This window comes from Trichosurus vulpecula, chromosome 6, assembly GCF_011100635.1.
Source record: "Trichosurus vulpecula isolate mTriVul1 chromosome 6, mTriVul1.pri, whole genome shotgun sequence".
NCBI lineage: Eukaryota > Metazoa > Chordata > Mammalia > Diprotodontia > Phalangeridae > Trichosurus > Trichosurus vulpecula.
In genome coordinates, this window is record NC_050578.1 from 269,307,103 (window position 1) to 269,334,167 (window position 27,065).

Genomic DNA, 27,065 nt, shown 5'->3' on the forward strand with positions numbered 1-27,065 from the left:
CTTTTCCCATCTCTTTCTCCTCTCTGCACTATTTTTCCACTCCAACATCCAGATAATTTTAGCTTTTAAAATAATAATTTATGGATTTTTATATGTGTACCCTAGTGAATTATCATCTCTCAATAACTTCATATCCCCACTTAACTTTCTTTCTTTAGGGTCAACAACTCAGTAGCCATGCTCCATTTTTCCTTCAGCCTGGCACAAATCACAAAATTACTGATTTTCACCACTCACCAGTCCACTCCATCAATTTTAGTTTAAACTTTAACTGTTCCCATTACCTCTTATTAATTAGTTCACTTTGCCTTGTTAACTATTTTCTTTTTATTTCTTCCTTCATCTTCTGCTTCAGGTCCTGAAGTAATTTGCAATTTCCTTTTCAAAGCATTGGCCATGATTGTTCTAAGCCAGTCTTTTTTTCTCTTTCACATATAGATGGAGCCATAGCATCACAGAGCTGAAGAGTTGGAAGACATCACAGTCCCCATAAGTGATCATACAACTTCCTGAAAATGACCTTTGTCAGGGATCTTATTATATACCAAAGCAAACATTCCGTTTTGAAAAAATATTAATTCCTAGGAATTCCACAGCCCCCTTTTACACTCTTTGCAGCTATGGAGAAAGTTAATCACACTGTAACTGAGCTCATTCTGATGGGTTTTTACCACAGAACCTGTGATACAGCTGCTCCTCTTTGTTGTGTTCCTTCTAATGTATGCTGTAACTGTGGTAGGGAATATTACTCTGATTACATTAATTTGTACAGATTCACGGCTCTACATAGCCATGTGTTTCTTCATTGGGAACCTGTCTTTTCTTGATCTCTGGTATTCCACTGTTCATACCCCCCAAATCATGTTGAAATATGTCTCTGAGGACAAGAGAATTTTTTTGCTGGTTGTCTAGCTCAGTTCTCCTTCTCAGCTGTGCAGGCATGTAGTGAATGTTACCTATTGGCCACTATGGCATATGACCGCTATATGGCCATCTCTAAGCCATGGCCCCACACTCAGGCTGTCTGTCCAAGATTATCTTCCTATTTGGTAGCAGCTTCTTATATTGGAGGATTCACTAGCTCCATTATCCTCACAAGTGAAATGTTCACCTTGACTGTCTGTGGGGATAATGTTATTGATGACTTCTTTTGTGACTTGCTCCACCTCATGAAACTGGCATGTGATGTGAAGGACAGTTGCCAGGCTGTGCTCTATTTCCTCCTAGCTGCCAATGTTATTATTCCCACTGTGCTCATACTGGCCTCCTACCTCTTAATCATTGCTGCCATGTTGCAGATTCACTCCATCCAGGGCAGACTTAAAGCCTTCTCCACTTGTGGCTCTCACGTGTCAGCTGTGACAATGTACTATGGCTCCATGCTCTTCATTATTCCCATCTTAGTACTGGCTACTATCTGCAGAGGTGTAAGATTGTGTCTGTGATCTGCACTGTGGCAATACCCATGATCTACAGATTCAGGAACAAAGATGTGAAAGATGCCTTGAAGAAAGTGCTAGATCGAATATGGGTTTCCTTAATAGAAGTTACAGTGTTGAAAAGGAAGGAAAATTGTATATGTATTCTTCATTATAGTATTCTTTTCAAAAAATTAAAAAAACCCTTTTTTTCGGGGTAGATAAATCATTCTATATCTCCAGTTTTAAAACTATATGTTATATTGACATGTGGCCTGTTTAAATGCATTTATTAAATGTCTTACAATAAAAGGAGGCTCAGTTACCTCCTTTATGTTTATTGTAGTCTTTGCTATTTGAAAGCATGAAGGACCTTAGTTGTTATCTATTCCCACAAACTCATTATTTTTAATTTAATTTATTTAATATATTTAGTTTTCAACATTGATTATCACAAGAGTTTGAATTATGAATTTTCTCCCCATTTCTACCCTCCCCCCACTTCTGGTTACCCCATTCCGCAGTCAGCCCTCCCGTCTGTCACCCCACTCCCCTCCCATCCCCTTTTCCCTTACTTTCTTGTGGGGCAAGATAAATTTCTATGCCCCATTTCCTGTGTATCTGATTTCCTAGATGCATGCAAAAAGTTTTTTTTTGAACATCTGTTTTTAAAACTCAGAGGTCCAAATTCTCTCCCCACTTCCCTTCTCACCCCCCCTCCCCAAGAAGGCAAGCAATTCAAAATAGGCCACATGTGTATTATTACATAAAACCATGTTTTACGCAATACTCATGTTGTGAAAGACTAACTATATTTTGCTCCTTCCTAACCTATCCCACTTTATTGAATTTTCTCCCTTGACCCTGTCCCTTTTTGAAAGTGTTTGTTTTTTATTATCTCTTTTCCCTATCTGCCCTCCCTTCTATCATCCCCACTTTTTATCTTCTTCTTCCTTCTTTCCTGTGGGGTAACATCCCAATTGAGTGTGTATGGTATTCCCTCCTCAGGTCAAATCTGATGAGAACAAGATTAACTCATTCCCCCTCAACTACCCCCTCTTCCCTTCCTACAGAACTGCTTTTTCTTGCTACTTTTATGTAAGATAATTTACCCCATTCTATCTCTCCCTCTCTCCCTCTCTCAATATATTCCTCTCTCATCCCTTAATTTGATTTTATTTTTTTGGAAATCATCACTTCAAATTCAACTCACCCTGTGCCCTCTGCCTATATACATATACATACACACACACACACACACACACACACATACATACACACATATATACATACACACATATGTGTGTATATATACACATATATACATACACACATATGTGTGTATATATACACATATATACATACACACATATGTGTATATATACATATACACATACACATATACATATACATATATACACACACACATATATGTGTGTGTGTGTGTGTGTGTGTGTATGCATATTCCCTTCAGGTACCCTAATATTGGTGTCTCATGAATCATACACCTCATCTTTCCTTGTAGGAATGTAAACAAAACAGTTCAACTTTAGTAAGTCCCTTATGATTTCTTTTTCTTGTTTACCTTTTCACGGTTCTCTTGATTCTTGTGTTTGAAAGTGAGATTTTCTATTCAGCTCTGGTCTTTTCACTGAGAAATCTTGAAAGTCCTCTATTGTATTGAAAAGTCTGTTTTGCCTTGGAGCATGATACTCCGTTTTGCTGGGCAGGTGATTCTTGGTTTTAATCCAAGCTCCACTGGTCTAGGCAATATTGTATTCCAAGTCCTTTGATCCTTAAATGTAGAAGCTGCCAGATCTTGTGTAATTCTGATTGTGTTTCCACAATACTCAAATTGTTTCTTTCTGGCTGCTTGCAGTATTTTCTCCTTGATCTGGGAGCTCTGGAATTTAGCGACAATATTCCTAGGCATTTTCTTTTTGGGATCTTTTTGAGGAGGCGATCTGCGGATTCTTTCAATTTCTATTTTACCCTCTGGCTCTAGAATATCAGGGCAGTTCTCCTTGATAATTTCTTGAAAGATGAAATCTAGGCTCTTTTTTTAATCATGAATTTCAGGTGGTGCAATAATTTTTAAATTATCTCTCCTGGATCTATTCTGGACATCAGTGGTTTTTTCAATGAGATCATGGCTTTCAGGCAGTCCAATAAATTTTAAATTCTCATTCCTGCATCTATTTTCCAGGTCAGTGGTTTTTCCAGTGAGATATTTCACATTGTCTTCCACTTTTTCATTCCTTTGGTTTTATAATGTCTTGATTTCTCATAAAGTCTCTAGCTTCCACTTGCTCCAATCTAATTTTTAAGGTAGAATTTTCTTCAGTGGTGTTTTGGACGTCCTTTTCCATTTGTCTAATTCTGCCTTTCAAGGCATTCTTTTCCTCATCGGCTTTTGGAGCTCTTTTGCCATTTCAGTCAGTCTATTTTTTAAGGTGTTGCTTTCTTCAATATTTTTTCAGTATTTTTTGGGTCTCCTTTAGCAAGCCATTGACTTGTTTTTCATGGTTTTGTCACATCATTCTCATTTCTTTTCCCAATTTTTCCCTACTTCTCTAACTTACTTTTCCAAATCCTTTGTGAGCTCTTCCATGGCCTGAGACCAGTTCTTGTTTTTCTTGGAGGGTTTTGGTGTAAGCTCTTTGGCTTTGTTGACTTCTTCTGGCTGTATGTTTTGGTCTTGTTTGTCACCAAAGAGACCAAAACATACAGCCAATATGAATGAATATGAAAATGTTTTTACTTGATTTAGTATGTGTAGGTGGGACTAGAGGTGAGAAAGAGGGAGAGACTTAGGAACTCAAAACTTTAGAAGGAAAAAAAAATCAAAAATAGGTAACGAGGGGCAGCTAAGTGGCACATTGGAGAGCGTACCAGCTGTGGAGTCAGGAGGACCAGACTTCAAATCCAGCCTCAAACACTTGACACTTACTAGTTATGTGACTCTGTGCTTGCCACACACACACACACACACACACACACACACACACACACACACACACACAAATTTTAAAGTACTTTTGAAAATAGCATTTCTAGCACAACTCCTCTTACTATTCTTACTAGTAAGTGTTGTTGAGTTGAATGGTATTTGGCATTTTAAAAGAATCTTATTTTTTGTTTATGGAATAAACAAGCATTTCCATAACATAGTACAATAAAAAGGATGATTGCACTTGAAACTGAAAATATATTATGCACCATTTGTTATTGCTTTCAAAAATACCACAAAATTATAATGCAAATTTCTTTTTCCCTTTTTTCTTCTGTCCTTTCTGCCTTAGAGATGGCTACTATTAGACACAAAAGATACAAGTATATATATATATATAAATATATATATATATATGTATATATATATATGTATATTTATATATATAAATTGTTCTATGAATACTTCTATTTAAAGTTCCTTTCAGTGGATGCAAATACTGTCTTCGTATGTCCTTTACAGTTAATTTTGGTCTTTGTAATAGAAAAAATAACTTATTCACTCACAGTCATTCTTAAAACACTACTGCTGTTACTGTGTACAACGTTATCTTGGTTCTGCTCATTTTACTCTTTATTATTTCGTGCAAGTCTTTCCATGTTTTCTAAAATCACTGAGCTCATCATTTCTAATAGCAGAGCAAAAATCCATCAAAATCCTATACCAAGGGTTATTCAATTATTCTCCGTTTTAGGGGGATCCCCTCAGTTTCCAGTTCTTTGCCAACACAAAGAGAGCTCCTATAAATCTATTAGAAATGCAGATTCTTTATCTTTTTCCCTAATCCTTTTTGGAAATAGAACAAGTAGTGGTGTTGCTGGGTGAAAGGGTATAGGTAGTTTAATAACTCTTTGGGCATAATTCCAGACTGCTCTCCAAAATGGTTGGATCATTTTACAATTCCAGTAACAACGAATTATGGTCTCAATTTTTCCACATCCTCTCCAACTTTTGTTACTTTGCCCTTCTAACATTTTAGCCTATCTGGAAGATTCAAATGTTATCTCAAGGTTGTTTTAATCTTCATTTCAGTAATCAATAAGACTTAGAGTGTTTTACAGGACTATAAATTATTTTGATTTCTTCTTTGGAAAATTCCCTGTTCATACCCTTTGACTATTTATCACTTGAAGACTAACTCATATTCTTACAGATTTGACGAAATTCTTTAAAAACTTAGATACAAGACCTTTATGTGAGAAACCCACTATAAAACTTTTCCCCACATTTTTAGCTTTCTTTCTAATCTTAGCTATATTCATTTTATTAGTACAAAACCTTTTAATTTGATGTAATCAAAATTATCCATTTTATACCTAACTTTGCTCTCTCTCTTATCTATTCATAAATTCTTCATCTATGCATAAATCTGATAAGTAATATGTTTAATGTTCTTCTAATTTTCTTTTAAAATCTTTATATCAAGGTCATGTATCCATTTTGATCTTATCTTGGTAAGTGCTATGAGACATTGGCCAATGAGTAGTTTCTACCACACTGTTTTCCAATTTTCTCAACAATGGTTTTTTTTTTTTTTTTTTTTTTTTTTTACCAAATAGTGAATTCTCATCTCAACATGTTAAGTCTTCACACTTAGCATATACAAGGTTATTTTATTGTCTTCTGTAAATTGTATGTCTGTTCTATTCTATTGATCTATCTTTATAATTCCTAGCAGTGGCAGATAGTTTTGGTAATTACTGCCTCAAAATGCAATTTAATATCAGGTACTGTTTAACTTCCTTCCTTCACAATTTATTTTTATTATTTCCTTTGATATTGCTTTTTGTTTGTTTTTACAGGTGAATTTCATTATGTTTTCTAATTCTAATTAAAAAAATACTCTTTTTTAAGATTATTATTTTTTTATTTAATTCCTTTTTTTTAATTTAAATTTATTTAACATATTTGGTTTTCAGCATTGATTTTCACAACAGTTTGAATTACAAATTTTCTCCCCATTTCTACCCTCCCCCCCCACTCCAAGATGGCATATATTCTGGTTGCCCTGTTCTCCAGTCAGCCCTCCCCTCTATCACCCCCCTCCCCTCTCATCCCCTTTTCCCTTCCTTTCTTGTAGGGCAAGATAAATTTCTACACCACATTGCCTATGTGTCTTATTTTTTAGTTGCATGCCAAAAACTTTTTTTTGAACATCTGATTTTAAACCTTTGAGTTCCAAATTCTCTCCCCTCTTCCCTTCCCACCCACCCTCCCTAAGAAGTCAAGCAATTCAACCTAGGCCACAAATGTATCATTATGTATAACCCTTCCACAATACTCATGTTGTGAAAGGCTAACTACATTTTGCTCCTTCCCAACCCATCCTGCTTTATTGAATTTTCTCCCTTGCCCCTGTCCCCTTTCCAAAGTGTTTGTTTTGATTACCTCCACCCCCATATGCCCTCCCCTCCATCATCCCCCCCTTTTATTTTTTTTTCTTCCTCCCTCTTCTTTCCTGTGGGGTAAGATTCCCAATTGGGTATGTATGGTATTCCCTCCTTAGGCCAAATCTGATGAGAGCAAGGTTCACTCATTCCCCCTCACCTGCCCTCTCCCCTCCTCCCACAGAACTGCTTCCTCTTGCTACCTTTATGCGAGATAATCCACACCATTCTATCTCTCCCTATCTCCCTCTCTCAGTATGTTGCTCTCTCATCCCTTAATTTCATTTTATTTCTTTTAGATACCTTCCCTTCATCTTCAACTCACCCTGTGTCTACTCTCTCTCTTTTACATATATATATATACACATATACACGTATATATATATATATAAACACATATATATACACATACATACACATACATACATATACACATAGATATATACATACATACACATTCACTTACATATATACATAAACATAAACATATATATATATATGCATATTCCCTTCAACTACCCTAATACTGAGGTCTCATGAATCATACTCATCATCTTTCCATGTAGGAATGTAAACAAAACAGTTCAACTTTAGTAAGTCCCTTGCAATTTCTGTTTCTTGATTACCTTTTCATGCTTCTCGTGATTCTTGTGTTTGAAAGTCAAATTTTCTATTCAGTTCTGGTCTTTTCACTGAGAAAGCTTGAAAGTCCTCTATTTTATTGAAACTCCATATTTTGCCTTGGAACATGATACTCAGTTTTGCTGGGTAGGTGATTCTAGGTTTTAATCCTAGCTCCATTGACCTCCAGAATATCGCATTCCATGCCCTTCAATCTCTTAATGTAGAAGCTGCTAGATCTTGGGTTATTATGATTGGGTTTCCACAATACTCAAATTGTTTCTTTCTGGCTGCTTGCAGTATTTTCTCCTTGATCTGGGAGCTCTGGAATTTAGCGACAATATTCCTAGGAGATTTCTTTTTGGGATCTATTTGAGGAGGCGATCGATGGATTCTTTCCATTTCTATTTTGCCCTGTGGCTCTACAATTTCAGGGCAGTTCTCCTTGATAATTTCTTGAAAGATGGTATCTAGGCTCTTTTTTTGATCATGGCTTTCAGGTAGTCCAATAATTTTTAAATTATCTCTCCTGGATCTATTTTCCAGGTCAGTGGTTTTTCCAAGGAGATATTTCACATTGTCTTCCATTTTTTCATTCCTTTGGTTCTGTTTTATAATATCCTGATTTCTCATAAAGTCTCTAGCTTCCACTTGCTCCAATCTAATTTTTTTTTATTTTTATTTTTAGTTTACCACGGACGGTTCTACATAGATTTGAGTTCCAGTTTTTCTCCCCTCCTTCCCCCCTCCCTCCCCAAGACGGCATGAAGTCTCATATAACTGTCATGTATATCTTCGCATTGAATTAATTTATGCACTAGTCAAGTTGTGGAGAAGAATTTTGACCAATGGAATGAATCATGAGAAAGAAGAAACAGAACCAAAAAAAAAAAAAAAACAAAAAAAAAACAAACAAAAAAAACAAAACCCAAAAACAAAAACAAAAGAGAAGCAGAAAAGGTGAGCATGTAGTGTGCCTCATTCTGTATTCAAACTTCGCAGTTCTTTGTCTCGATGAAGACAGCATTCTCCATCGTGAGTCCCCTGGAGTTGTCCTTGCCCCTTAGGTTGCTGAGAAAAGCGCAGTTTGTCAGGGTTGGTCCTAACGGAATCCATATATCTGTGGCTGTGCACAACGTTCTCCTGGCTCTGCTCCGCTCACTCAGCATTATGTCGTGAAGCTTTTTCCAGGTTGTTATGAAGTCTGCATCATCCCCATTTCTTATGGCACAATAGTATTCCATTACCTTCATGTACCACAGTTTGTTCAGCCATTCCCCAATTGATGGGCATCCCTTTGATTTCCAATTCTTGGCTACCACAAAGAGAGCCGCTATAAATATTCTTGTACATATGGGTCCTTTTCCCGCTTGCGTGATTTCTTTGGGATACAACCCTAGAAGTGGTATTGCTGGGTCAAAGGGTATGAACATTTCTATAGCCCTTAGGGCATAGTTCCAAACCGCCCTCCAAAATGGCTGGATCAGCTCACAACTCCACCAGCAATGCAACAATGTTCCAATTTCCCCACATCCTTTCCAGCATTTATCATTCTCCTGATTTGTTATTTTAGCCAATCTGACAGGAGAGATGTGGTATCTAAGAGTTGTTTTGATTTGCATTTCTCTAATCAGCAGCGATCCAGAGCATTTTTCCATATGTCTGTAGATAGCTTTAATTTCTTCCTCTGAAAACTGTCTGTTCATATCCTTTGACCATTTCTCAATTGGGGAATGGCTTGTATTCCTATATATTTGGCTCAGCTCCCTGTATATTTTAGAGATGAGGCCTTTATCAGAGATACTAGTTGCAAAGATTTTCTCCCAATTTTCTGCTACCCTCCTAATTCTTGTTGCATTGGCTTTTTTTGTACAAAAACATTTCAATTTGACATAATCAAAATTATCCATTTTGCATTTTGTAATGCTCTCTATCTCTTGTTGGGTCATGAATTCTTTACTTTTCCACAAATCTGATAAGTAAACTATTCCTTGCTTTCCCAAATTACTTAGAGTATCACCTTTTACTCCTAAATCATGAACCCATTTTGACTTTATTTTGGTATATGGTGTAAGATATTGGTCTATGCCCAGTTTTTGCCCTACCATTTTCCAATTTTCCCAACAGTTTTTGTGAAATAGTGAATTATTAGCCCAGAAACTGGCCTCTTTGGGTTTATCAAAGAGTAGATTGCTAAACTTGTTGATTTCACCTATTTGTGTACCTATCCTATTCCACTGATCCACACCCCTGTTTCTTAACCAGTACCAGGCAGTTTTGATGACTGCTGCTGTGTAGTACAGTTTAATATCTGGTGTGGCTAAGCCACCATCTCTAGCATGTCTTTTCATTGATATCCTAGATACTCTAGACCTCTTGTTTTTCCAAATGAATTTTGTTATTATTTTGTCCAGCTCAGTAAAAAAATTTTTTGGTAGTTCGATTGGTATGGCACTGAATAGATAGATTAATTTAGGTAGAATTGTCATTTTTATTATATTAGCTCGGCCTAACCATGAGCAACTGATATTTATCCATTTATTTAGATCTGATTTTATTCGCGTGAAAAGTGTTTCATAGTTATGTTCATATAGGCCCTGGGTTTGTCTTGGCAAATAGACTCCCAGATATTTTATAGTGCCTTCAGTAACTTTGAATGGAATTTCTCTTTCTATCTCTTGCTGTTGGGCTTTGTCAGTAATGTATAGGAATGCTGAGGATTTATGTGGGTTTATTTTATATCCTGCAACTTTGCTAAAGTTGTTTATTATTTCAAGTAGTTTTTTACTTGATTCTCTAGGATTCTCTAGATAAATCATCATATCATCTGCAAAAAGTGATAATTTAGTTTCTTCTTTTCCTATTCTAATTCCTTCAATTTCTTTTTCTTCTCTTATTGCTACAGCTAATGCTTCCAGTACCAAATTGAATAATAGGGGTGATAATGGACATCCTTGTTTCACCCCTGATCTTATTGGGAATGCATCTAGTTTATCCCCATTACAAATAATGCTTGTTGATGGTTTTAGGTAGATGCTATTTATAATTTTGAGGAAGGTTCCACTTATTCCTATGCTTTCTAGTGTTTTTAATAGGAATGGGTGTTGTACTTTGTCAAAGGCTTTTTCTGCGTCTATTGAGATGATCATATGGTTTCTGCTAGTTTTGTTGTTGATAATAGTTTTCCTAATATTGAACCAGCCTTGCATTCCTGGAATAAATCCTACCTGGTCATAGTGTATAATTCTCGTAATGAGTTGCTGCAATCTTTTTGCTAATATTTTATTTAAAATTTTTGCATCAATATTCATTAGAGAAATTGGTCTATAATTTTCTTTCTCTGTTTTAACTCTACCTGGTTTGGGTATTAGTACCATATTTGTGTCATAAAAAGAATTTGGTAGGACTCCTTCTTCACCTATTTTCCCAAATAGTCTACAAAGTATTGGAATTAGTTGTTCTTTAAATGTTTGATAGAATTCACCTGTAAAACCATCTGGCCCTGGAGATTTTTTCCTAGGGAGTTCGTTGATGGCCTGCTCAATTTCTTTTTCTGATATGGGGTCATTAAGAAATTTCACTTCCTTCTCTGTTAGTCTGGGCAGTTTATGTTTTTGTAGATATTCATCCATATCTCTAAGGTTGTCATACAGTTGGGCAAAATAATTCCCAATTATTGTTTTGATTTCCTCTTCATTAGAGGTGACCTCACACTTTTCATTTTTTATACTGGTAATTTGATTTTCTTCTTTCTTTTTTTTAATCAAGTTGGCCAAAGGTTGTCAATTATATTGGTTTTTTCATAAAACCAGCTCTTTGTTTTATTTATTAATTCAATAGTTTTCTTGGTTTCAATTTTATTAATCTCTCCTTTGATTTTCAGTATTTCTAATTTGGTATTTAATTGGGGGTTTTCAATTTGCTCTTTTTCTAGCTTTTTCAGCTGTATGCCCAGATCATTGATCTCCTCTTTCCCTATTTTATTCATGTAGGCATTTAGAGATATAAAACTCCCCCTAAGAACCGCTTTTGCTGCATCCCATAAGTTTTGGTATGTTGTTTCAATATTGTCATTCTCTTGAATGAAATTATTAATTGTTTCTCTGATTTGTTCTTTGGCCCACTTACTCTTTAGAATTAAATTATTTAGTTTCCAATTAGTTTTTAGCTTATTTTTCCATGGTACTTTATTAAAAATGATTCTTATTGCATCATGATCTGAAAAGGATGCATTGACTACTTCTGCTTTTCTGCACTGGATTGTGAGGTTTTTATGCCCTAGTACATGGTCAATTTTTGAGTATGTGCCATGTACTTTTGAGAAGAAAGTATATTCCTTTTTATCCCCATTCAGCTTTCTCTAGAGGTCTATCATATGTGCCTTTTCTAAAATTCTGTTTACCTCCTTAACTTTTTTCTTATTTATTTTGAGGTTAGATTTATCAAGTTCAGAAAGGGGGAGGTTGAGGTCTCCCAATATTATAGTTTTGCTGTCTATTTCTTCCTGTAACTCCCTTAACCTCTCCTCTAAGAAATTGTATGCCTTACCACTTGGTGCATATATGTTAAGCAATGATATTGCTTCATTGTTTATGGTGCCTTTTGGCAGGATATAATGTCCTTCCTTATCTCTTTTAATTAGATCTATCTTTACTTTTGCTTTGTCTGAGATTAGGATTGCTACACCTGCTTTTTTTACTTTAGCTGAGGCACAATATATTTTACTCCAGCCTTTTACCTTAACCCTATGTGTATCCCCCTGTTTCAGATGTGTTTCTTGTAAACAGCATATTGTAGCATTATGGTTTTTAATCCATTCTGCTATCTGCTTCTGTTTTGTGAGAATGTTCATCCCCTGCACGTTCAGGGTTATGATTTCTATCTGTGTCTTTTTCTCCATCCTAATTCCCCCTGTTTATGCTTTTATTTCTCCCTTTCCCCTTCTCCTCCTCAACAAAGTTTTGCTTTTGACCGCCGCTTTCCTCAGTTAACCCTCCCTCTTTATTCCCCTCCCTTATCGTACCGTTACCCACTTGCTACTTCTCCTCTTCCTTCTGCCCTCCCCCCTCTCTTTTTCCCCCCTTTCCCTCCCACTTCCCGTAGGACAAGTTAGATTTCTAAACTTATCAGAGTATGTTATTCCCTTCTTGAACTAGATCAGATGACAGTAAAGCTCAAATACTGCTCTTCTCCCTCCCTTCTTTCCCTCTACTATAATATGTTTTTGTGACACTTCCTTTGGTGTAATTTACCCTTTTCTACTACCTCCTTACCACTTCCCTCATAGCCCTCCCTTTATATCTCTTATTTATATTTTATATCTTTACATCGGTTAATTTATACAGGCATTCACAACCTATGTATATCCCTTTCATTTGTCATAATAGCTGTACCATTCACAAGAATGACTTATATATGTATATATATATATATATATATATATATATATATATATCCATAAAAAACATACATAAGATGATATAATCCCACTTAAAGATGTAAACAACCTAAGCTTATTGGTTAATGAGGTTTGTGGGGTTTTTCCCCCTGGTTACCTTTTTATGTCTCTCTTGAGTTTTGTATTTGGAGATCAAATTTTCCATTGAGTTCTGGCCTTTTCATCAGGAAGGTCTGGAATTCCCTTATTTCATTGAATGTCCATCGCCTTGCCTGGAAAATTATGCTTAGTTTTGCTGGGTAGTTGATCCTTGGTTGTAGTCCCAGCTCCTTTGCCCTTCGGAATATCATATTCCAATTTCTCCTGTCTTTTAATGTGGAAGCTGAGAGATCCTGCGTGATCCTGACTGTAGTTCCACGATATTTGAATTGCTTCTTTTTGGCTGCTTGCAGTATTTTCTCCTTGAGTTTATAGCTCTGAAATTTGGCTATAATATTTCTTGGTGTTTTCAGTTTGGGATCTCTTTCAGGGGGTGATCGGTGAATTCTTTCAATGACTATTTTGCCCTCTGGTTCTAGGACCTCTGGGCAGTTGTCTTTGATAATTTCTTCGAAGATACTGTCAAGGCTCCTTTTTTCATCGTGGATTTCCGGTAGACCAATAACTCTCAAATTGTCTCTCCTGGATCTATTTTCCAGGTCAGTTGTTTTGCCAATCAGATATTTCACATTTTTTTCTATTTTTTCATTCTTTACGTTTTGTTTTATTACTTCTTGATGCCTCATAGATTCATTAGCTTCCACTTGCTCAAGTCTAATTTTAAATGAGTTAGTGTTTACATTTTGCTTTTGAACCTCCATTTTCAATTGGTTGATTTCACCTCTGAGGGTGTCATTTTCTCTCTTTAGATTCTGTATCTCTGTAGCCATTTCGCCAATCTTATTCTTTAGGGACTTTTCCATTTTTTCCATGTTTTATTTTACCTCCCTAATTTGGTTTTTAAAATCCTCCTTTAGCTCTTCCAGCAGTGCTTTTTGGGCTGGAGACCAGTTCATATTAGCTTTTGAGGTATCCGATGTATCTACCCTGTCATTGCTGTCCTCCATATCGATATTTTGATCCTGCCTGTCTCCATAAAAAGAATCTATTGTCCTCGGTTTTTTTGTATTCTTCTTCATGTTTGTTGTTTTCCCTTTTCCTGGCATTAGAACGAATTTCTATCTGTGGGTCTCAGGGCTTTCTGTCCCAGCTTACTTATTCTGGGGGTTGTGAGTCTAGAATTATAACCTTCAGTTTCCTGAGGTGTGGGGGAGGGGTCTGGCTCCCTGGCGTCTCACTCCCTGTGGGTGCTCTCCAGCACTTGCTTTTCAGCAATGGTCTCAGCTGTTTGTTGTTTGAGCTGATGACTGGTGCTTCCCCTGGGGGAGCAAGATTACGTCTGCGCTCCTGGCGTTGACCCCTGCCGACTCTTCCCCTCTGGAACTAATGAGGTTCTAGTATTTGTCCTGTGAGGCCCCGCTACTCTCTCCTCTGTTTCAGTTCTCTTTTTTTTTTTTCCCCGAGGAATTCTCTGGGTGGGAAGGGGAGGGATTAGAGCCGTTTATCTGGCCATTGAGTCTTCCAGAAGTTCAAGAAGCCGAGTTCCTGGGTTTTGCAACGTCAGGAGTGGGTGTTTTCACGGCTGGTGGCGTTGAGCTGCCTCTCGTCACTCCCACAGACTGCCGTACTGTGCTGGGAGTCCTGGGGATCTCTGCCGGTTTCGGGAGCCCAGCTTTCTCCCAGCCCGTCTCCCACGTGGATTTCTCGGCCAGCTGCTTCCGCCTTGGTCTGGAGCCGCTCTGCAGCGAGCACTCTCCGAGCCTGCAGGTTCGTTCCTCCGGCCTTTCAGACTCTCCTGGCTCAGAAATTTGCCCCACGCAGACTGCTTGCGGTTTCTGACTCTCTCAAATCTGCTCAAATTCACTTTTTTATAGGAATCTGACAGACCTTGTGAGAGCGCTCCGGTAAGAGGCTGCCTTCATGCGGCCATCTTGGCTCCGCCCCTCCAATCTAGTTTTTAAGGTAGTATTTTCTTCAGTGGTCTTTTGGACCTCCTTTTCCATTTGGCTAATTCTGCCTTTCAAGGCATTCTTCTCCTCATTGGCTTTTTGGAGCTCTTTTGCCATTTGAGTTAGTCTGTTTTTTAAGGTGTTGTTTTCTTCAGTGCATTTTTCAGTATTTTTTTGGGTCTCCTTTAGCAAGTCATTGACTTGTTTTTCATGGTTTTCTCGCATCCTTCTCATTTCTCTTCCCAATTTTTCCTCTACTTCTCTACCTTGCTTTTCCAAATCCTTTTTGAGTTCTTCTATGACCTGGGGCCAGTTCATGTTTTTCTTGGATGCTTTTGTTGTAGGCTCTATGACTTTGTTGTCTTCTTAGGCTGTATGTTTTGGTCTTCTTTGTCACCAAAGAAAGAATCCAAAGTCTGAGACTGAATCTGGGTGCGTTTTCGCTGCCTGGCCATATTCCCAACCAACTCACTTGACCCTTGACCCTTGACCTTGACCCTGCTGGTAAGCAGGGACTAGAGTGAGCTCCGTACCGAGTCCCTCCAAAAACCTATAAAAATGGCTCTGAACCAATTCTAGAATGGCAGAACCCACAGAACAGCAGAGGGAAGCAGGGCTCCAGCCCAGGACAGCCTGGATGGTCTCTGGGTGAGGTCTATTCCACACGGAGCTGGGAGCTCGGAGCTGGGATGGGAGTGGAGCAGAGCCCAGCCTGTGCAGTGTGGAACGACCAAACTTGGAGTCGGGTGGATGGGGCCCCTAGCGCCCTGAATATGTGAGCTGCGGCAGTAACCAGACCCCTCGACCCACAAACACCAAAGACTGCGGAGAAGGTTAGTGGGAAAAGCTGCAGGAGTGGAAGGAGTTCACGGTTCAGCTTCCAGCCCCGGGGGCAGCGGAGGTGGGGCAGCTACAGTTGCTGCTGCTTCTGGCCCCAGGCCCACCTGGTGGGAGGAATTAAGTGACAGATCAGAGCAGGAGTGCCACAGCCTGCTGAAGATCTAAGCCCAGCCCGGGCTGGGGGTTCTTGGGGAAGGAGGAGTGCGGGTCTGACAGAGCTGGCACCTCCCCCCCAAACATGGAACATAGAACTCGTTAGTCTACAAGCAGTCATACCCCACTAAAAAAATAATCTTTGAGAGAGAAAAGCAGGAATAGGTGTGGGTCTTTAAACTTACTGGACCAATACCATGGGCCTTTTCCCAGATAGCTTTACAAATATTGTCACATCCTGGATACAGATCAGGATTCAGAAGAGCAAAGAACTATAGTGGGCATCAATAACCCTGCAATAGAATTTTTGACTTTTTTGCATCTCATCAGTCATTTGGGTCTCCTAGCTTTTGGGACTCTGGCTTCTCTCAGAGGGACGTCTCTCATAGACTAAAAATTGGGGAATAAAAGGCAGACAATGAATGTGAATAGTGTCGATGGGGATGAGAGGCAAACTTTGCAACCTGGACCATATATCTCTTAGTCAGGAAGCTCACCAGTCCATCAACCTATATCAGAACAGCCCTGATCATGTCAGGCCATAGAAATTGACCTCCAAAGTCTGACTGAAATTTGTTATCACCCAGAAAGTTTTCCTCTTTACAATCTATCTCACTTAATTAGTTACTTCGCAACTTGTTTAGGAATGAGGAATGAAATTGGCTCCAAGTTTGGTAATTGTTTGTCTCTCAGCACTCAATCAATCTTAATAGTGCCCAGAGCAGCTTTTAGAACTGGGATCAATAGCAATTTCTGGTCCTTGGGGGCCTCAACCAACACTGGGAGAAAGAGGTCACAGGAAATCCTTAGTCTTTCATATTCCTGAGGCCAACAGAATTAAGTCTTGGTCACCTAAGGCTTCCAACCCAGTGGGCTTCAATTACTTCCCTTTGGACCTTTTATTCTCCAGTGAATAGAGAAAACTCTACATCTCTTTTGCCCCCAAGAGGCAACACACTCTTCTACCTCTGGCTTTGTTCAAACTTTTGTCTGTGCCTAGAACTGAATTCTTCTGCCTTTTGAATTCACACCCATCCTTTAAAAGCCCATCCCAAATAGCACCTCTTCCAAGAAGCCTTCGGTGATTACTCAGTCAGCAGTTGCCTTTCTGATAAAACACATAGTATTTTTAGCATCTTATTAATATATTTTATTATTCCATATTTTGCTTTGCTTTTTGCTTTCCAATTAAATTGTTTCACAAAGCCAAGATATTACCTTTTAACACTTGGTTTGTATTCCAGTGTTCAACATTGTACTCTTTTTCTATATTAGGCGAACTCCTTTCACTCTGTCCCCGCAGCTTTTCCCACTAACCTTCTCTGTTGTCTTTGGTGTTTGTGGGTTGAGAAGTCTGGTAACTGCCACAGCTCACTGATTCAGGGCACTAGGGCCTGTTCCACCTGGCTCCTAGTCTGGTTGGTCCTGCTGCCACCCACACTGGGCTCTGCTCCAGTCCACTCCCAGCAAGGTGCGGTAGACCTTACCCAGCAACTATCCAGGCAGTCCTGGGCTGGTGTTCTGCTTCCCTCTAATCTTCCTTGGGTTCTGCAGCTTTAGAATTTGTTCAGAGCCATTTTTATAGGTTTCTGGAGGGACCTGAGGAGGGAAGCTCATGCAAGCCCCTGCTTTCCAGCCACCATCTTGGCTCTGCTCCCGATAAAGAAACTTTTAACAAGGATGAAAGGTAACAGACAAGAGACCTAACCTCCAAAGGATGATCCAAGCCAATAAGCACTGGCCTCCAGAGAACCAGTTTCTGAACTGAAGTCAGAGATGAAAAAATGGGGCCTCAGAAATTTACAATATATGGAAAGTCATACACAATAGTTACAATCACAAAGTGGAACCACAATCACTGACCAGTCACAATACAAGTCCTACTAAGAATGTCCAAAATCAGGGACTAATTCTGAAAAAAAAATTTATATGACACTAAGATAACTGAGAGAACTTAGTATACAGATACAGAGAAACAAAAAGCCAAAGCAGTACAACAATAAACATAAATATTAATAAACATTAAGTCTCCTTTTGGTTTAGTAACCCCTTCCCATTGTCCATTCAGTCAACACATTTCATCTTGGTCTCAGACATGCCACGCAGTTGTCAAGTCCCTGACACATCTTTTCTTGGGGCAATCTCAAACACATTGTGTCCTCAGGAGCACCATTTCAATGGATTTCCTTTCTGGTTCCAAGTTACTTGTAAAGATTCCCTAGATGTTTCTGTTAAAATGTTTTGCAAAACAGATCTCCATGGAAGATTTTCATACATCTCAAACTTTACTTCTTCAACAACTAGTTCATGTGGTGAAAACCAGCTACAACCTTACTGTTCTGATCTCATTCATAAAAGAGCTATAAGGGAGGACACCAAACTAGGATCCTGTAGTTTACTTGAAACTTGAGAGAATTTAGGTTTTAGATACCCCTATTTTCTATCTTTATCTTCACTCTGTATCTGGCATAAACACTGCTAACAACAAGCTAAAGAAATAATCTTCTAAAAAATCTGTGCGAATCTGACTCATAAATGAGTGCTTCTCATGAAAAATTTCATATTTACTAAAGTAGACAGATAAAGTAGGGATAAGAGTGCTTTTCTAAATTAGCATTTACTCTACTATTATTTAAATTTTATGATGAAAGTGGGAAAATTGTTAAGTTGACACATTTAAGAGATTCAAATACAAACTGAAAAGTCAAAATCTAAATATTTTAAAACGCCACAGAAAGCAGAACTCAAAACTTTCTGAATTTCATATCTATATCTATGCATGTGTTTGTATATGTATCTATATATATAGATATACATACACACAGGTATGTATATGTACATTCATATGCACATGTATGTGTATGTATATATAACTCATTCGACATTGTTTTCTCAAAATTTTTATTCAAATTTTACTTTACAATTTTTACTTTGACTAGAATTTCAGACTCCACATTTAAATGCCAATACTTTATTAACTATGCCACTTAGCTGTTTTACTTATACTAGATACAATACATTCCCTTAACATTTACTGTTCTCAAATTATCAATAATGTTTGGAGACATGGTGGTTTGAATACATGACTAAATCTGAAAAATACTAATAGAAAACTAATGATTGTGCTGTTGCTACTCTCCAGAGGTTTCTCCCGTATTATTTAATTGTAGAATAAAACATGGGCCATGCCAGGCACTCATGGTCTCCAGAGTTAATCTCTCCATGACTTTCTTTCTCTTATTGAAGCCTGGAAAATTCAGAATGAAACCACTCAAGCTTTTTGTCCCACAGCCCAATAGATGTTGTGATTCTGGGGTGAGAGGATAGGATCTGTGCCCAAATGGAATTGACATAACTTCTTAAACTGGCTTAGGGTCCTGTCACTACCACCACCATCCCCAAAGTTACATCCCCACGTTACAATGGAGAAAAAATTTTCTAGGAGAAAAGAAACATGGACGGAAATGCTTCTTCATGTTTGAGATTCATTTTACCTATCTCAGATGCATTAAGTGCCCAACAGATACATAAACCAAGTCACTGAAACAATAACTTCCATTTATTTTGTTTGTTTGTTTGTTTTGGAGGGGGGAAGGCAGGGCAATTGGGGTTAAGTGAAGTTACTTATATGACTTGCCCAAGGTCACACAGCTAGTAAGTGTGTCAAGTGTGTGAGGCCAGACTTGAAATCAGGTCCTCCTGACTCCAGGGCTGGTGCTCTACTCACTGTGACACCTAGCTGCCCCACAATAGCTTCCATTTCTATAATCCTGGATGGAAGTATGCATTACCTCGAAAAGAGGATTGTGGGCACAGGATCTGAATTTGAATCTTGGCTCATTTTTTACTTGTCTGACTTGGGCTTGTTTACTACTTGGTGACTATTGTGACAGTAACTCAAGAACTCAGTCTCAGTTTCCTCACCTGTAAAGTGAGGAGGTCAGATTAGGTGGACTAAGGTACCTTTCAGCTCCATGTTTACTTTGCTGCAATGTTTGAATTTACAAAATGCTTTCAATGCAATAAGAAGCGCATATTATGGTAGAAGCATAGTGCTGGCCGTAGGAATACGGAGAAAAAAAAACAAATTAAGTTTGATCCTCAAAAAAAATCTATATTCTAAGGGAAAGTTATAACGTGCAAATGGTTGAGTAAGTTCAGTATAGATACAAATTAGCATGAAATAATTAAATAGTTTTAAGAGGGAAAGAAGAGTGGGAGTGGGGATCAGGAAAGGCCTCAAGTAAGATGTAGCATTTGAGCTATGCTTTGGAGGAATCTAAAGGTTCTATGAGATAAAGATGAGGAGGACAGTCGAGAGACATAGAGATAAAATGCTGAGGATGTGTGCGGGGAATACTTTTTCACTACTAAAGGGGATGGTGGTGGTGGTGGTGACAGGACACTAAACCAGCTTGAGAAGTTACGTCAATTCCATTTGGGCACAGAGCCCAACATCTTACCCAAGAATCACAAAATCTATTGGGCTGTGGGACAAGTGGGCTTGAGTGGCTTTATTCTGAATTCTTCAGGCTTCAGTAAGAGAAGGAAAGTGATGGAGAGATCACCTTAAGAGATCATCACTCCCTGGCATGGCCCATGATTACTTCTGCAATTAATTAATAAGGGAGAAACTTCTGGGCCAGGAAACCTGAGTTGAGTCTGATTCCCTGGGGAACCCAGAGAAAATAAAAAAGGCTCCACTATTTGGAACCTGGGACTGCATCATGATAACAGTATTGCTGTGGGTGTTGGTAAGTTGTATGTCTCAAGATTCCAGGAGCAGAAGAATTTTCTTTTTCTTGCAGTGAGGGCTAAAGGTCATATTAGGTGAAATACATAGTTGCCCATATGCTATGATGTGAGAGGCAAAGCAAGGTCTTTCTGAGCCCAAGTGTTAAAATGTCTGATTTTCCATCTTTAGAATAATTGTTTTGAGGTTAAGACACTAAATCCAGGAGTATCATAGATTTAAGTTAGAAGGGAGTTAGAAGATATCTTCTCTATCACCATTATTTTACAGACAGTGATCCTGAGGCCCAAGTAGGTTAAGTAACTTGTCCAAGGTCACACAGATAGCAGTGGCAGAGGAGGGATTCAGACCTGGGTCCTTTTACTCCAGCCCCAGGATGCTTTGCAGAGAATCAGGACGGATTCCATTGAAATGCAAAGATTGCAGTTGCTAGCTATTTTCCCAGGATCTTTGCTCCCATAGCCCTCTTGAACCTAGTCATGAAATCAGAAGGATGTAACGGGTCCTATGAAATTCTATTTCTCTTAAAACCTATGACCTAAGTTCTCCTTCTCAGAGTTGCATTTATGTACTTGACATACATTGATATCTACTCTGGTTATCTAGTTCCTGAACATATAGGTTAATGGAGAAAATTAGAAAATTAGTAAGGAGAAATAACTGCTTTTTATAGTAATAGTGCTGAGAAGTAAGAGCGAATACTAGAAAAGAAGAAAAGACAGAAAAGTACAAAACTTGCTTTTTATCTTTTGGCATTTATGATAAAGTCAATCATCCAGGCACACCTTCATAGACCCTGAGGTCTGAATTGTGTCTTATTAGGAAATAGTGATGTTTTTTTTTTATTTTTTAATGAACATGGAATGTTAAAGTTGCAGTACATGAAATACAGTCCACTTTAAGTGTGTACCAAGTTTCATACACTATACTTTGCCCTAGAGATAGAAAAGAAAAAACGTCTGTAGAGCAGGGGTTCTTAAAGTATATTGTCTCATGGACCCCATTGGAAGTCTGGTGAAATCTGTGGACTTTTTCTCAGAATAATGATTTTAAATTTGCAAAATAAAATACAAAAATTACAAAGGAAATGAATTATATTGAAATATAATTATTAAACTATTTACCAAAACAGAGGTACATGGACCCCGGTTTAAGAGTCTCCGTTATAGGAATGAATCTTGCTCTTTCCTCCAGACCAGGCTGCCCCTTCTGCCCAGGGTCAAGGGAATTGTTTGCTCCATGATCTGGAGTTTAGTCTCCCTTTACCAACTGGGAGTATCAGATAAGGCTACATGAAGGAAGGGGAGGAATTCAACAGGAGAGAAGGAAAGAGGGAATTCCAGACTTAGGAAAGACTATAGGTAAAGCCATAGAGCAGGCAAGACTAATAATTTTTTAATTAACAGAGCTTTGATCTTACCTGGCCTCAGAAATCTGAGGCTCCCATGAGAATGGCATGAGCTTGGTGCCTCCGTTGAGTTACCTATCTCTCCTTCATGCCTAACACAGTGTGTACAGCCCCACTCATTGAGTGAATTCAAGAAGCACATAAGGCTCAAGAAAGAAAATAGAGGCTTCATTTTAAGAGTGAAAGTGCCCAAAAGCCAGAATTACTATCATTGAGTGACTTGTTTTCTCTCTTCCCAGTTGGATATCTCTTTATTATTCCCAGCTTTCTCCTTCCTTCTGACTCAGCAGAACCTGGAGGGGAATTCTCTAGGGCTACAGAAATCAGGAGAGAGTTAGACTTTCTTGTCTCGTTAATGGTGCCTACCTTTCAGGGTTCAGAACGCAAAGTGTAGACATGGAGGGAAAGAGAAGATAATCTAAACTTGTCTTTCTGGCTCAGCAAGGAATTGTATGATATTAATTCATTGCTTTATGTCTGTTTAAGGTTTAGGGGAGGGGAGGATCTTGATTTCATCAGGTAGCATGCAGATGCAGACTGGCAATTGCATTCTAACCTATATTCTTGGAGAGTTGTCTGGGTCATAGAAGATTCAAATGGTTTTCCTTTCTCATATAGCTTAGTCAAAGGTCAGCCTTCTGCCAACTGTTTCACAATACCTCTTCAGGCTCCAGTGGACCACCTTTATTTAAAATTCTGCAAATTTAATAGCAGAAACTTTTGTTATGACCCTACTAGATGAAAAGCACTGGACTAGGTACTGAGGCAATAACTCAAAAGCCCTGAAGTCAAGTTACAAGGGTATAATATAGTGATAAACATAATATGCCATGTTACATTCTAGGGGAATCAGAGAGTTGTCAAGTAAGGTGTTGAGTGAGGTTGGAGAGAGGGGTTTCAGAGAAGGCTTCATGGAAGAGATGGCATTTAAGTTGAGTGTTGAAGGTGGGGTAGGAATTCAAGAGGAGAACAGGAAGGAGGAAATTCCAGACTTAAAGAAGACTAGGAGCAAAGACACAGAGAGGGTGGGACCAGTGAGTCTTTGGTAAATAGAGCATTGTTACATCTAGATAGGTTTGGGGCATATGTAGGGGAACAATAATAGGTAAGTTTGGAAAGGTAAACTGGTGTCAAAATGTAGAAGATCTGGAAAGTTTGCAAAAAGGCAGAAAAGTTTGCAATGGACTCTCCCACTTCTGTGCCTGGTACCCTCATCCTTTTGGATACCAAGATTCATGAGCTTGATATCATTCTTGACGCCTCTTTTTCTCTCACCGTACAAATCCAATCATATAGCAAGTCTTCTCTATTCAATATCTACAAAGCTTCTTAAATCTTCCCCTTCTTTCCTCTCATTTGGTCAACATTCAAGCCCTTATTTCTTCTCACCTTGAAAATTTCAAAAGTCTCTATACTAGCCACCAATGCTCTTTCATTCCCAGTACATTCTACTCAGAGTAGCTACCATGGTGACAGTCCTCTAGCCCTTTCACAAACACACACGCACATTCATGTACATATATACACATAATGTATAAAATTATAAACATGTACATATGTGTATATATGTTTGTGTTTATACACATACACATGTTCTGATGTATGCATGTGTGTATGTAAAACAGGAAATATCTTATTTGTATCTTTGTATCTCCAAAACCTACCAAACTGTTTATCACATAACCAGATACTTAATAAATGTGTTGATGGATTTATTAAATGAATGCAAGTGTTGAATTTCTAGTAGACTTGAGATTTCAATTGAGACATGATAACTACTTAAAAACCAGGCAGAAAATAGAACAGAAGGTCCATATAGGTTTCTATATACACAAAGCCTAATATAGCCTACATCCCAGGCACAGGGTAGGTTCATGAATTTAATTAATACTGGTTGAATTAATGAATGAAAAGATAGGTAACTGGGGTACAGAATTACAAAGTTTTCATTTTTATATTGTTCTGGGTTATCTAGTGATCAACAGTATTTTTTCAACAACTTTACCAATGTATCGACCACAGTACTTCGGAAATGCACACTCTCCTTAATGAAGTGTCGATGAGATCCTCAGAAACTATGGAGAGGGTTAATCACACTGTAACTGAATTCATCCTAGTGGGTTTCACCCAGGATCCCATGATGCAGCTGGTGCTCTTTGTCCTTTTCCTCATGGTGTACTCTGTGACAGTGGTTGGGAACATCACTCTAATAATACTAATCTGTAAAGACTCCAGGCTGCACACCCCAATGTATTTCTTCATTGGGAATCTGTCTTTTCTGGATCTCTGGTATTCATCTGTTTACACTCCTAACAACCTAGTGACCTGTGTCTCTGAGGACAAGAGTATCTCCTTTGCTGGTTGCTTGGCTCAATTCTTCTTTTCAGCTGGGTTAGGATATAGTGAATGTTACTTATTGGCCGCAATGGCATATGACCGTTACATAGCCATCTCTAACCCATTGCTCTATGCTCAGGCTATGTCGTCAAAGCTTTGCACCTGTCTTGTAACAGCTTCATATCTTGGAGGCTTTGTAAACTCCACTATCATTACAAGTGAAACATTTACCCTTACTTTTTGTGGGGATAATGTAATTGATGACTTCTTCTGTGACCTACCACCCCTGGTGAAGCTGGCATGTGATGTGAAGGCCAGTTACCATATTGTGCTCTATTTCCTTTTGGCTTCCAATGTCCTCATGCCCATTGTTTTCATTCTGACCTCCTACCTCTTCATCATTGCTGCCATCTTAAGGATTCGCTCCACCCAGGGTCAACTCAAAGCCTTCTCTACTTGCTCCTCTCACTTGATCTCTGTCACTTTGTACTATGGCTCCATACTATACATTTATTATCGCCCCAGTTCTAGCTACTCCTTAGAGCAGGATAAAATTGTCTCTTTATTTTATACTGTGATTTTCCCCATGCTAAACCCTATGATCTACAGCCTAAGGAACAAAGATGTGAAAGAAGCCATGAAGAAACTGTTCAAAATGACAGCTTCTTGAAATCGAAGAAAACATTTTTCATCTTTTTTTCAATGAAATCATGGAAATATTTGATTTAACAGTCACCTGAAATATTTCATACTCAGGCAAAGAGTTTCTACCAAAAAATGTCTTGAATGTCTCCCTTTGTCTCTTTTAGTTTGCTCTAGAATGGAACTGTGATTATATGTTGTCCCATCTCTCCAATATTTTTAAGCATGCATAGATATTCTGTACCTGCCTATGAGGAGCCAGACAGAAATTTGTTCATGCAAAAATATCTTCTTCCCTACTCAAAGGGGCCACCAAGCTCCACATGTAGTGGGGATACCACAAGCCTGGCCTATATTAAGGTAAATGATTGTCTTTGCCTCTTATGTGTTTTATTATTTTAACATTGACCTAAAGAGCATTAGAAAGTCCAGAAAGGAAAATAGTATGGCAGAAACTGGATATAGGCCAATATCTTACACCGTATACCAAAATAAAGTCAAAATGGGTTCACGATTTAGGAATAAAAGCTGATAACATAAGCACTTTGGGAGAGCGAAGAATACTTTACCTATCAGATTTATGGGAAAGGGAAGAACTCGTGACACAACAAGAGACAGAGAGCATTACAAAATCCAAAATGGATAATTTTGATCCCTAAATTGAAAACTTTTTGATTAAATAAAGCCAATGCAACAAAGATTAGGAGGGAAGAAGAAAATTGGGGAAAATCTTTACAACCAGTGTCTCTGTTAAAGGCCTCATATCTAAAATATACAGGGAACTTATCCAAATTTATAGAAGTACAAGTCATTCCTCAATTGAGAAATGGTCAAAGGATATGAACAGGCAGTTTTCAGAGGAAGAAATTAAAGATATCTACAGGCATGTGAGAAAATGCTCTAAATAACTATTGGTTGGAGAAATGCAAATCGAAACGACTCTTAGATACCACATCTCTCCTGTCAGATTGGCTAACATAACAAAACAGGAAAGTGATAAATTCTGGAGAGGTTGTGGGAAAATTGGAACATTGTTAAATTGTTGGTGGAGTTATGAACAGATCGAGCCAGTCTGGAGAGCAATTTGGAACTATACCCAAGAGACTATAAAAATGTTCATACCCTTGGACCCAGCAATACCACTTCTAGGGCTGTATCCCAAAGTGTTCACAAATGGAGGAAAGGTACCAATATGTACAAAAATATTTATAGCAGCTCTTTTTGTGGTAGCAAAGAATTGGAAATCAAGGGCAAGCCCATCAATTGGGGAATGGCTAAACAAGTTGTGATATATGAACGTAATGGAATACTATTGTAATTTAACAAATGGGGATATGGACTTCATAATAACCTGGAAAGAACTACATAATATGATGCTCAGTGAGAGGAGCAGAACCAGAAGAACATTGTACAACCACAAACATATTGATTCTGTGATGACTAGCTTTGATGGACTTGGCTCTTCTCAGAAATACAAGGTTCAAAGACAGCTCCAAAGGACTCATGAAGGAAAGAGCTAGCTACATGCATAGAAAGAACTATGGAGTCTGAATGTGGATTGAGGCAAATTATCTACTCTTTTTTTTCTGTCTAATCTTTTTGGGTTCTGTTTCTTCTTTCTCACGAATCACTCCAGTGATCATGGTTCTTCTTTATGACTTGACTACTGTATAAATATATTTAATGCAAAGGTGTATGTAGAACATATATCAGATTCCAGGCCATCTTGGGGAGAGGAGGGAGGGGAGGGAGGGAAAGAAAATTTGGAACTCAAAAATTTGTTTCACTAAGTGTTGTAAACTAAAAATAAAAAAAAAAATCTTAATAAAAGAAAGTCCAGAAAGATCTGTGAGTGATAACAAGAAGCATATTCATTCATTTTTCCCCATGCCTGGAATGTTTTCCCTCCTCACCTCTGCCTTCTAGTTTCTCTGGTCTACTTAAAGTTCCAACTAAAATCTCACCTACTGGAAGCCTTTTCCAGTTTCCCTTAATTCTACTGTCTTCCTTCTCTTAATTATCTTCAATTTATTATATATACATGTATATG

At 38.2% G+C, this 27,065-nt stretch overlaps 1 protein-coding gene and 1 pseudogene across 1 annotated transcript; both read left to right on the forward strand.

The window, feature by feature from the left end:
• Positions 1 to 620: 620 nt before the first annotated feature.
• Positions 621 to 1,639, forward strand: LOC118855179 (annotated as a pseudogene).
• A 22,474-nt stretch (positions 1,640 to 24,113) lies between these two features.
• LOC118854358 (olfactory receptor 1013-like) lies at positions 24,114 to 25,043 on the forward strand. The gene has a single exon (XM_036764718.1). It carries the CDS (start codon positions 24,114 to 24,116, stop codon positions 25,041 to 25,043), a length of 930 nt encoding a protein of 309 aa, XP_036620613.1.
• Positions 25,044 to 27,065: the final 2,022 nt, after the last annotated feature.